Source organism: Myodes glareolus, chromosome 5 (genome assembly GCF_982192425.1).
Source record: "Myodes glareolus chromosome 5, mMyoGla1.1, whole genome shotgun sequence".
NCBI lineage: Eukaryota > Metazoa > Chordata > Mammalia > Rodentia > Cricetidae > Myodes > Myodes glareolus.
In genome coordinates this window covers 113,693,811-113,706,302 of record NC_142030.1, presented here as the reverse complement: position 1 = coordinate 113,706,302, position 12,492 = coordinate 113,693,811, and the positions used below count along the sequence as shown (strand labels likewise).

The 12,492-nt window shown below is 46.1% G+C and overlaps 1 protein-coding gene across 1 annotated transcript in view; it reads right to left on the bottom strand.

Moving 5' to 3' along the window:
• Phlpp1 (PH domain and leucine rich repeat protein phosphatase 1) overlaps window positions 1-5,051 on the bottom strand; it is a 204,539-nt gene extending 199,488 nt beyond the window's left edge. Inside the window, exon 1 of the mRNA XM_048443747.3 lies at window positions 3,384-5,051. Coding sequence (XP_048299704.3) covers window positions 3,384-4,848 — 1,465 coding nt within the window. The 5' untranslated portion in view covers window positions 4,849-5,051. The remainder of the gene's footprint in view (window positions 1-3,383) is intronic.
• Between the last annotated feature and the right edge of the window lie 7,441 nt (window positions 5,052-12,492).

Sequence of the window (12,492 nt, the reverse complement as noted above, 5' to 3'; positions counted from 1 at the left end):
ATATTTAAACCACACTACTCAGCACTGCTGTAATTATAGTAATAAGAACCTACTTGTCAATGCACTGCTGGTGCTAACCACCCTTCTAGGTTTCCATGCAGGAAATCACGGAAGCACTGAGCATTCCCAAAAGAGAGAAAGGATAGGAATATGAGAAGGGGAGGGAGGCGAACTACCAAGCAGCCCCAAGGAAACCCACATGAACACATCTAAAGATTCACTAGGTGCAGGGTGTGTGCTCCATCATGGTGACAATCTTTCACTGTTTGAATTGAACAGACTACTAGAGCTAAAACAAAAGGTGCTGGAAAAGATGAGTTTACCCCTGTCCTATGACACATGCCCCAGGGAGCAAAGCAAAGCATCTCATTCATGCTTAGGTGTTCATAACTCAGGCCAGGTAACTGAATTCCTGAATTTTTTTCTAACAAAATTACTCTTTCAGGTATGACTTAAGTTGTGTAATTTTTTAAAAGAAAATTAAACCTTAATATAATTAACAAACTTAACATGACATTAGATAACACCAATTGAATTTCCTCCTATTTTAAAACTCAAAGAATGCTTTTGCAATAGGAGCAGTAACGATTTTCAAACAAAGTTTTTGGTAATTGCAATTATAAGTTTTGGTATCTTCTCATCCAAGAGTGACCTCACTTAAAGACTTTCATTTTAACTTACCCAAATAAATACTTAACCATTCAAAGTAACCACAAATAGCTTTCAAAGCCCTTAAGCAACCTGAGGAAGATTATAAAACTGAAATTTAATTGAACAATGCCCCTCAAGAGAATGGAAGGCCTCTGTTGGACAACAGCATTGTGAAAGAAAGAAAGAAAGAAAGAAAGAAAGAGAGAGAGAGAGAGAGAGAGAGAGAGAGAGAGAGAGAGAGAAAGAAACAAGGTGGCGGAGAAGAACACAGATAGTGATAATGTCCTCCCTTTAAACATAGGAAAATATTGTCAAGCCATCTCAAATTTCCTAGCTATCTTTAACTCCACTAGAAAAGACATGCAACAATAAATTAAAAAACAGTATATATGTGAAATTATTGAAGCAAATAATACAGAATTTTCCAGTCCTTCTTAAAAGAAATCATTTAAAACATACATGAATTGTTCTCTTCGTACACAAAAGCACTAACAATCAAAACACAAAAGCCTCCTTTTGGTTGTCCTATATTCCACAGGAGCAGAAGCCATTTCTAGGAATCTCCCCAGCCTGGGGCAAGCCTTCACCATATGTCCTGACAATTCAGACATGCAGGGCCACCTTTCAGCAATGCCTTGCTGTTAGAAATTTTCACACATCCTGGTGAAAATTGAAACAGCATCTAGTGAGGCTGAGTTTTATTCTAAGACAAATACCAGTCCAGAGATGCTCAGTACTTTGATTAAGGCTTAAATTAAGTCCAACTTTGCTTAAATGCCAAAATAAGCAGTCACACAGCTTTGCAATAGCCAGACACCTTTCTTCTAGAACACATGGACACAGGCTTCACGTTCAAGAGCAGGCTGGATAATTTGTGTGGGGCATCCTCACTTTATTAGTTACTTTTATGAGCATATACGCTGACGCCCGCATCTATTTATGCTATACATAGAAATACTGTACTGAGTTCAGGAGGTAACAATTACTACTTTTCATAAACAAAAACAAAAAGATTAAAATAACCACACCAGAAATTTAAGATTTAACAAAAAAAAAATCAGATCAACTTTCAACTGAGATAAATATGAAAGAATAAAAGCAAACTGCTCACAGTCCACTCAGAATGTTTTAAACACTGCTGTAAAAACAGCCAAAGAGAATCCAAGATTTAAACTTCAGAACTGTGACACCCAACCTTTCCCACAAATCTGATTCTAATCAACCTATTCAGTCATCAGCAAAGTGGAGAGAAAAGCTTCCTCCATACATAAGAGCAAGCGCAAATATTTTTCATTGCATATACCTTGTTTTATAGCTATTTCCCTCTATGTGATTAAGAAAGATTATCATTCTTCCTAAAATACTCTCCCTTCCAAGTGTTAGTACTATTTGATGTCTTTGCAAAGAAATATTTCACAAGTTACATGAGCCATGAAAGAAAAAGACATAGTTGTTGCTCCTACCCTTTTCTGGGCCAAAAAAAAAAAAAAATTTAAAGGCATATCTTCCATTAAGATACTATCTCCAAGAAAAATGCTACTGTATTACAATTTGGTTCCCTTTATGAGGCAAATATTAATCAAAATACTCACTTAAGTCCAGAACAACTTAAACAAAAGTTAGAGGAACACGTCTTCCAGGCATGCTGTCTGTCTTGCATATCTCAATGTGGGCGCTGAAGACTAATTCATGCAAACTAACTCCAGCTAGAACAGTAGTGGAAGAACAGCTATGGAGTCTTGGGGTTGTTAGCAAGAGTTCTCATATGCACTTGCAATATGACACCCAAAGTTTTAATTCTCCTATGCTAACTATTTTAAACAAAAGTTATGGCCACCGAGAACTCTAAAGCAGAGGGAGAGTGCAAGTGGCTTACAAAGCTCAGACACAACACCCAGCACCCATGTAACTCCATCACTTAGTTCCAGCCAAGCCTCTTGGCAAAAGAGAGAGGACAAGCACTTTGAACAGGTACTGAAGAGTCGGGTCATATCAGAGGCGGGAAACACCAAACGCTATGAACTCCAGTCTGTTTCGAATCCTGCCACAGTTCTGACAATAAAGGCTCTAAGACAGAAACAGGCCAACTCTTTTTTTTTTTTTTTTTTTACTGCAAGGATTCAAACTTGGAGGGGAAACTAAACAAAAGCAATGAAAAAGCGCTAGGGTAAGCAGCACTCAAAACAAAGAACACAAACTTACCAGGTGTCTAAGCACTCAGACAGTAAATAAGCGTGGCAGGCAGAGGAACAAACAAGGGCATCAGTTGACAAGAGCACAGCTCCCAGCAGCCCACACTACACTTACTGCCTGCGAAAGGGAAACTGTGGACTCATAGAAGAACATAGGGAAGGCACCCTGGAGCAGTTTTGGTTGGTCACTGTCCTCTGTACATATGATAGCATCGGGCATTTTCCTGAAATCCCAAACTGCCTGCAACCCCGAGCAGGCCTGAAGGAAAGCACCTTTACAGTTACGGCGGCTACCTCTCTCAAGTGTTGACCTGTTTCCTGTATTCCAGGCGACTCTGTCACCTCATCCGCCTGGTTTTCCAACCTCAGCCCTGGACAGCCGACTAAAACTTGCAGATTTAAAGAATGCTCGATTTAGTACTTACACAGACGGCATGTGAACAAGCTAGAAAAGGGTATCTGACACACCAGGTCCCTTGAATCATTTATCGGTCCCTGCCAGGGTTAGAAACACATATCAACGTGCGGGCAACTTCTTACCTGCGTAGAATCTGATGAGGCAGCCAATCTCAGAGTCCATGCCTTCCTCCTGCACCCTCCACAGCTCACTGAATCCCAGTTGGAAGAGGTAGTCATTTTGGATCTGCAATGGTTTCTCGTCCGCCTCGAGGCGCCGGGTAGTCTCTCCGTGAAACTGGACATAGAGGGAAGGCGGCGAAGACGTCTTTTGCGCGGTCTCCCGGATCCGCCCCGGGGTCGACGGAGGGCAGCCTGGAGTTGCAGCCGTCACTACCTTGTCCTCTCTGGGACCCTGGCCGGCCATCCCGCCTGTGCCATCGACAACCTTGGGGGCTTTCGACTGCAGTGAGGGCGAGGTCTTCGGGGAAGGAGGTCGAGGCTGCGCTGGGCGGCTGGGGCGGTGGGGAGGCGGCCCAGGAGCCCTGGTCGACACCAGGGTCGGGTCAGCCTCTAGCTCTTCCGACGACGAGGAGCCGCCGCCGCTGCTGTAGAGGTCCAGCCGGTCCGACACGCTCTCGGCACTGGGGCTCAGGCTGAAGCTCTCGGTGTCGGAGGCCGGGTGCGCGGCGCGGGGCGGAGAACCGAGGCCACCAGCGAACAGCTCCCGGGGGCTGCAGTCCGAGGGCGCGGGGCTGGCGCGGGGTGCGCAGTGTGGCCAGGAGCCCCCGGGAAGCGGCAGGTCGGCTGGAGGCGCGCGCGCAGGGCCCCCGACAGCCCCGGGAGCGCTGCTCGAGGGCGGTGGCTCCACTTCCCTCCCGAGCCCGGCGTCCGGGCTCTGGACGACCGGGGCCGGAGCGGCGGCAGGAGGCAGCCCCTGGCCCAGCACCTTCACCACCCCGCCGCCTTTATGGCCCAGCTGCAGAAGCCGAGCGGCCACCTCGGCAGCTGTGGTGTCCATCGTGCAGAGCACTGGGCGAAGGTAGGACGAGGCCGTGTGGCGGTCAAAGACGTGCACGCAGCCCCGCTGGAGCTGGTGCCTCACCCAGTCCCTGTCCGACGGCTGCAGCTGCAGCAGCTGCCGGTGCTTCAGGAGCAGCGTCTTCCTGTCCAGGCTCCGAGTGCACAGCGACGCCGAGGCCGAGCAGGAGGCCGGGAGGCCGCCGGCGGCCGAGGACGCCGAGGACGGCGACGAGGAAGACGAGGCGGCGGCCGACAGATTCCTCTTCAGCCGCCCTCTCCTCAGCAGCAGCGAATTGGCGGCGCCGCCGCCGGCTGCGGGCACCGGGGCGGCCCCGCCGGCCGCGGGCTGAGGCGCCCCGCGCCGCCGCCTGCGCCCGGTGCCTCCCGCGCGGCCGGGCATTGGCCCCGGCTGCGCCTCGCAGGGGGCCTGCTCTCGCGCCGCGCCGCCGTTCCCGCCGCTAGCGGCCGTGGCCACGCTCGGCGCGGGCTCCGGACTCCCAGCGCCCTCGGCCGCCGCCGCCGGGGCTCGGTCCTCACCCGCGGGGTCGGCGAGTCGCTGTGCCCGGGCTGCGGCGGCGGGCTCCATCGTAGCGGGGCTTCGCGTCGCCCCCCCAGCTCCGGAGACAGCAACGGAGGAGGAGGTGAGGCGAAGGTGGGAGACGATGGCTGCGGCAGCGCGCGGAGAAGGGAGACGCCGATGGCGTTCGGCGCGGCCGTTCCAGAGGATTATGTGGCGATCTGGAGCATTCCGTCGGTGTCTCGGTGTTCCATCCCGCGCTCCCGCCCGCCCGTTTCGTCGCCACCGCCCCCCCACACGCCCTCCCCGCGGGTCGCGGGCTCCCCAGCGCCAGGCCCCGCCCGCTGCCGGACAGCCTCAGCGCCCGGGAGCTGCGGCCTGAGCTCGGTCATGAATATTAATGAAGCGCGGGAAGGCGGGCGGGGCGGAGTTGATCATGAATAGGCATTGGGCTGACGACATTCCTGGGCGGAGCGGGGAGAGCGGGAGTCTGGGGCGGGGCCTCAGGGTAAACAAACGTGACGCGTGCGTACGGGAGCGGGGCGGGGCGGGGCTATTTCCCAGGAGGTTTCTCCGCGGACCAGAGGCTAGGTGGGGAGAAGAGCAAGCAGTGCAATGTGGGGGTTGTAGTTCAGCTCCCGGGAGAACATGCAGACGAGACTAATAGCGAACTACAAAACCCAGCGATCCTCAGGTTCTGCCCACCCTCACCGCCAAGCCTCTGGCCCTGGCCAGTGGGTATTGTGCCCTCTGCTGTTGAACCCTGTGCCTAGTGAACGTTTTTCATTAACTTGCTCCTTACCCGCTTTACAGATGAGTTTTGTTTTCCAGGCTAATTGAAAGTGAGGGCTTTCAGGGACTCTATATAGGCGAGGCTTTGTGTAAGACAAAATACACAATTCCCAGGAGGCTGGCCCGGTCTTCCTGACATTTTCTCAAGACCCTTGAAGACTTTGGAAAGTCTGTTTTAGAAGGGAGTTGAACGTGCTTCGTGGAAACCACTGAAATTAAACTTATCTTATCCCCTTTCTTATCAGGACAAAAACAGCTAAGGACTTGTATCCTGATGATTTTAAGTTTAAAAGGAGCTTAATGACACAGAGCAGTGGACGAAAAAATAAAGATTAGAAAGGAAACATAGTGATATAGGAGATAGACCGTTGTTTTCTCTTAGACTTCTCTGGATTTTACTTACAAACACTCGGGGCGGGGAGTAGAAGCGGGTTGGGTGGTTGGAGCCAGGATTCCCAGTATAGCCTGCTTTTGAACTCCATACTTCCTCCTCAGCCTCCCCAGTGCTGAGTTCATCACCAAAGCTACACCTTTGCTGTATGGGTGTTCACTGAAAACTTTTTTATTGATGAAGCAAGCAGATCTGGGACAATTTACTATTTGAAATAATTGAGTAAATTTTGTTCTTTGAATTGCCACTATCAAGGTTGCTTTATGAATCTAGATATTTGCATTTGAGAGTTTTAATTTTGCGCTATTCAGGATCTGCCTTCATTTCAAGAAATTCGAGCTGACAAGAGAGAGAGACAAAGGAAGAGAGAGAGAGAGAGAGAGAGAGAACGAGAACTGAAATTCCCATCAAGGCACCTAGTTTTTAAGTTATCTACACAGTTTCATTAAATATGGATGGAGAAAGCAGCCAGGACAAAAAACAGCTTTTCAAGAATTTTTGGATTTCCTAAACATTATGTCCTCTATTCTTCTTTAATGGGACTGGAGAGGTAGCTCAGCAGCCAAGAGCATGGACTGCTATTGCAAAGGACCCGAATGATAGCTTCCTCTGAAGGCAGTGCACCATGTGATGCACAGACATACTGCAGACAAATCACTCATACACATAAAAATAAATCTTTTTAAAAGAATAAGTCTTCGCTTGTACTAGGGAGGCTGAGACAGACAGAGCTTTATGAGTTCAAAGCCAGTCTGTTCTACTTAGCAAGCCCCAGGACAGCCAAGGCTACAAAGTAAGACTCTGTTTCAAAAGAACCAATAATAATGATATTAATAATAATCTATATCATAGCTTTGGGTTTCAAAAAACTATTTATTATAGTAATATATGAATATGTGTGTGTTCACACATGTAAATATATGTGCATATATAGGTATATGGATACATACACATATAAGTATATGTGTGCATGTCTGTGTGCATAGCTATAGTAAGCTGGAGTGGCAATGCCTTTAATCCTAGCACTCGGGAGGCAGAGAATGGCAGATATCTGTGACTCTGAGGCCAGCCTCATCTGTGTAGTGACACCCTGTCTTGAAAAGAAAGTTATAGGAATAGTTACCAGACACTGTTAGCTCAATGGATTAACTCAGACGCTTTATTAAATCCAACTTGATTGGATTTAGAATCACCATGGGAAAATCTCTGGATGTGTCAATGAGCATGATTTCAGAAAGGTTTAGCTGAAGAAACACAAAAGCCGAAAGTGAGCAGCACCATCTACAGAATAAAAAAGAAGGTGCCCAAGACTCTCCCTGCAATGATGTTCTCTCTACCTTCCAACTGTGAGCCAAAATACATCCTTCCCACCATAACAAAGAGCAACAGTTGTTGGAGCTGGAAAACCCGTTCAGCAGTTACGAGCACTTGCTACTCTAGGAAAGGACCTGAGTTCGAATCCCAGCACCCACATAGTGTTTCACAACCACACGTAACTCTAGGCCCAGGAAATCCAATGTTTAGTGTAGCCTCTGTGGACAGTGATGTGGTGTACGGACATACATGGAGGCAAAATGCCCATATGCATAATAAATAAAATTAAAATTTTAAAAGAATTATCTTTTAAAAGCAGATGTTAAAAAGTAAAGTTTTGCCAGATTTCATGGCTAGAATCTATAATCTGAAAACTGGCCTCTCCCAATACTGCTCAGGAATCCCACTGGCAGGGAGAACAGAATGGCAAGAAAGGCCCACGATGTGATCCTAAACCTCTCTGAAGAGACTAAACCATGATGTGAAAGGAAAGAAAAAAAATGAGAATTTCAGAGAGTGTAGAGGATCCTTATAATACCAGATAAGACAGAACCCTGTAGTTGAGATAGCAAATTGGTAAAGAGCAATGAAACTTGAGCATGGAGGTTTCTAGTACCGTGGAACATCACTCAGACCTCTGTATCAGCCCATAGTATACAACTGCTGGAAATAAAAGAAGGACTGTGTCATTTTTGTTTTTGTTTTTTTAATGTTTTCCAGGCAGCTTCGAATAGTTGCAGGTGGGGAAGGCATCATTGTAATCCCACAGCACATCACACTATGGCCTCCCCTTTGAAGTGTTCCAAGCATGCAGTCCTCTGCTGCTTCTGCCCAGCCACACTTTCCAAGCAATCACTTTGTTTTGGAGCTTGACCCCAGGTCCTTCTGCATGCTGAGCAGGCACAAGGAATGGCATCTCTCGTTTAACGTTTTGTGTGTGTGTGTGTGTGTGTGTGTGTGTGTGTGTGTGTGTGCGCGCGTGCACATTTGCTTACATATGTCTGTGCATGCTCGCACATGTCTGCATGTCTGTGTGTCGGTGTGTCTGTGTGTGTACTCACACATGTCTGTATGTGTGTGTGTGTGTGTGTGTGATATGTATGTGTCTGCGCGTCTGTGCCCTGGTTCACATATGAAAGACAGAGGACCAACCACGGGTGTAGTAAGCATCTGCCATGTGGGTCCCAGGAATTGAAATCATAGTTAGTGGCAAGTGACTTGACCTGCTGAGCCATCTCACCAGCCCCAAAGAATCACATCTTAAAATGCTAAAAGATAACCCTGAAAAGAAACATCAGACATAAAAGACATAAAGTTTGTAAACCTGTATGTCAACTAAATTCTGTGAGAACATAATATTCTATTACTTTCTGCCGCGTGCTTTATAACTGATTTGCTGCTCTAGGTTAATCCTGGGTACATCCTTATATCTAAGATAAAAGAAACCACTTTTGAGATTATTTCCTAATATAAGCAGTTGGAATTTTAATGGAAGCATGAATTGATAGCTGAGATAGATTCTATGTGAACTATTAAGGGCTCAGCTGTGTCCAGAAATAAACTCAGAAAGATACAATTTACCATGTAATATTTTTAGTTTGTACATTATGAACAAGGAATCTAATTATAGCTTCACATTTGTATATCCCTTGAGCTACTAGTGGTTTACCATCCTAAATTGTTCAGTGTTTACTCATTCTATTTTACTACGAGGGACCCATTTAGCAAATTACTGCTCTAGTGTACTAAATGGGCCCCAGGTGGCCAAACTGAATTAATATGTTCTCAGTTCAGTGGCAGGATGAGACCGCATGGTCTTTCTGAAGTCATACCCTTCCTCATAAACATCCAGTGTGAATTCTGCCAGGATCTGGGCTTGCACAGTCTTTCTTCACAGGACATTTTACAGATACGGCTTGATAACCTTTCAGATTTTAGCGACTCTTTTTAACACCATAATTGTATCTTTTCTTGAGTGGTGTATGTGGGTGTGTGTTATGTGCTTGTGTGTGTGTTTGTGTGCGAGTGCAGAGTGAAGGGAGAGAGAAAGAGATTCCTAACAACTCCTTTCTTATCTCATACTAGAGCATTTTCTGATTTGTCTACGACTACAATAGCGAAGTGTTCTCTAGACAATGAATCCTCAGAGTCTGCATATTTACCTTGGGGAAGCAGCTAGGTGTTCTCCTTTTTGCTCCACAGTGCAGATGTTAGAAGAGATGCCGCCAGTCCCTGGAGATCTTACCCTTTCCCTTCTGCCTCCTGAGACACCAGTAGCCTGGCCTCCTTTCTGTCAGTGATGAAGACTGTGAACTGAGCGGCTCAAGGTGACAACAATGATTGTCTGGTGATTGTCAGCATTGCTTGGTTTGGAGCCCTATCAGGAACCCTTCTCCCTGACTCTGTTTCAGGAAGACACAGAGAGTCTGGAAAGGCAGTAGCCACTATACCAGAGTCCACCCTAATCCTTCTGATTTTATTCTAACTGGATTAATCCTGGTGGTCTGTGTTTCTATAAACTGGGGAGAAACATTGAGCCTAGTGTAATAGATGCTTTGGGACTCTCCTCAGGAACATCAATCTGAAAAAAAAAAAAACATTAAAACTTCATTTATTATGTTTATTTAGTGTTTGGGTTGTGGGGAGCAGAAGTTCTAAGTGAATGATATATATTGTTGACATGGGCATCAATGACCCTGGTGCCTCAGATCCATGGAGAATAACAAAGCCTTCCCTGTTCCCCATAGAGGCCAGAAACTGCTCCCTGTAGAGGCCAGAGGCTGCCCTCTATGGAGGTCAGAGACTGCTCCCCAAAGAGGCCTCCTACCTAGGTTAGCTACTCCCCTCTTCCATTGACCGTATACAGTAAATTCACCTCATTCATTCAGATGTACAAAATAAATGTGCTGAGTTTCCAGGCTGCTGCTGGTGTATCTTCACCAGAGTGCAGAGCCCACCTAATGCCAGCTTTCCTGTATGCGAATCTGTAGTTTCTTCATCCCCTCCCCATTACAGTTAGATCAGTCCCTGAGCTGTGGACTGCACAGGACACAACTTGTAGGAGTCAGTTCTCTCCTACCCTATGGTTTGGGGGAAGCAAGTGTTTGTACCTGTGGAGCCATCTTTCCAGCCCTCTGACTTTGAGAGTGAAGGTACCCTCCATTATTATCTCTGTCACAACCCAGGTATAATATAAGGAATGGGGTGATGGTAAACAAAGCCCAACCATTATCCTCCCAAATATTTTCAAATAAAGACAAACGTATCATGTTTTCTTTCTCAAGTACCTTGGCAAATACATACGAAAGAAAGACAAATCTCAGCATAAAGGGTAGTCCTTTAAAATCAAACATGGTTAACTTCATAATAAACTTTGTCCCCTGATATTAACAACAGGTCAGTACCAGATCTCAGACTGGTCCCTGTGGATCATAACTCTGAAGCTCCCAGGCTGTATTTAGCCATTCTATAGCCAGGAAAACAGTTATAGTAAAGTAAGACTCAATAATCTCCAGCCTTCTGTTTCCATGAGCATCACCTTGTTATAAAACATGCCCACTGCACTCACTAATGCTATGTCATGTGATCTTTTATGCCTCTGTTATAAAAATGAGATGTCAAGAGATCCATGCAGGGGTATGTACCCAACAACCATGTTAATAAAGCAGCAGATGGATGCTGAAGACAACAGAATTGACATGTTCCATATCCTACACACGCTATAGTTTGCAACCTGAGCAATATTTTGGGTTCAAAGTTGGAAACCAGAAGTTCTGTTCTATAGTAGTAAAGTATGACCGTGGCGAGACATCACATGGCTTCAAGAAAGTGGATTCGTTTACTGGTTTGTACTGTGAACGAGACTGAACTGAGCAGTGTCTCTAAAATGTCTTATACCACAAACAGTAAATTTCTGATTCTATCTTAAAAGCAAAATTGTCTAATTTGGAACATTGGCAAATGTTTTTGTGAGTCATGAAGCAGAGATCTTCACATTTAGATGCTATTAATTTGAAACAACAAAGAATGTTAGTACTGATTCTTGCCATTTAAAAGATTTTTAATGCATTGAGAGTAACAGCGGGTTTGTTTGACATTTAAGACAGCTGCTGGGTGTTTAATCCTTTGAAATATGCATTTGTCATGGACAAGAACCAAAGTGGGAGAAGTTCCTCAGCTCTGGGTCCCCAACTCCAGGGTATTCATCAGGTAATGCTTTTTGATCCTGAATGGAATCATTCACACAGTCCAGGCAGATCACAAAAGTGAAATCCTCTGGGCTTGGGAGGATATGGACCCCACAGTCATGGATAAGAGAATAAGAAGAGCTGTGAGTCCTAATACTAAAATCTGGAAATAATCTGAAGGCCCAGCATTTGGGTAAAGAAATGTAACATAATCCAAACCTGAAACACTAGTAAGGAAATGGTAGCACAGTCCCAGTGGGGCTGCTAAAGAACAGCAAAGCTAAACACACTGCCCCAGTATCCAGCAAGGTGAAGAAACTCACAAACATGTCCATCGAAAAAGCCAGGCAAGGGAACACAGGACAGCCTCTGCCTTGACTATGTTTTACCTAGCGGTGGTGGGACAGTGATGTACGTGCTCAGGAGAAACTGTGCCTTCAATCTTGGACTTGGGTCTTCTCCCAGGCTAGTGAGATGCTGGCAGAAGCAACAAGTCACACCTCTAAGTCATGTGACCTTCAGGGTCCATAGCCAACACTCTACAACAGTGATTCTCAAGATGTGGATTGCAACCCCTTTGACAAATCTCTTTCTCCAAAACTATTTCCATTACGATTTGTAACAGTAGCAAAATTATATAATGAAGTAACAATGAGAGTTATTTTATGGTCATTATAACATGAAAAACTATATCAAAGGCTTACAGCATTAGGAAGTTGAGAACTACTGATCTACAGTATATTGTGTTCCCAAAGTCGAAGACACCTGGGTGACGAAGTGTATTACAGCTTACAAGGGGTTCATCGGAATGGGACTCCCTCATCTGTTAAGGAGCATGTGTGTTTACCCCATATGGTGATTTGAAAACAGATGGCCCCTATAGGCTCATTATTTTGAATGCTTAGGGAGTGGCACTATTTGAAAGGATTAGGGGCTGTGGCCTTGGAGAAAGTGTGGCGTTGGGGTGGGATTTGAGGTTTCAGTAGGCCAAGCCGGGCCCAGTGGCTCTCTTCTGGCTGCCTGTGGATC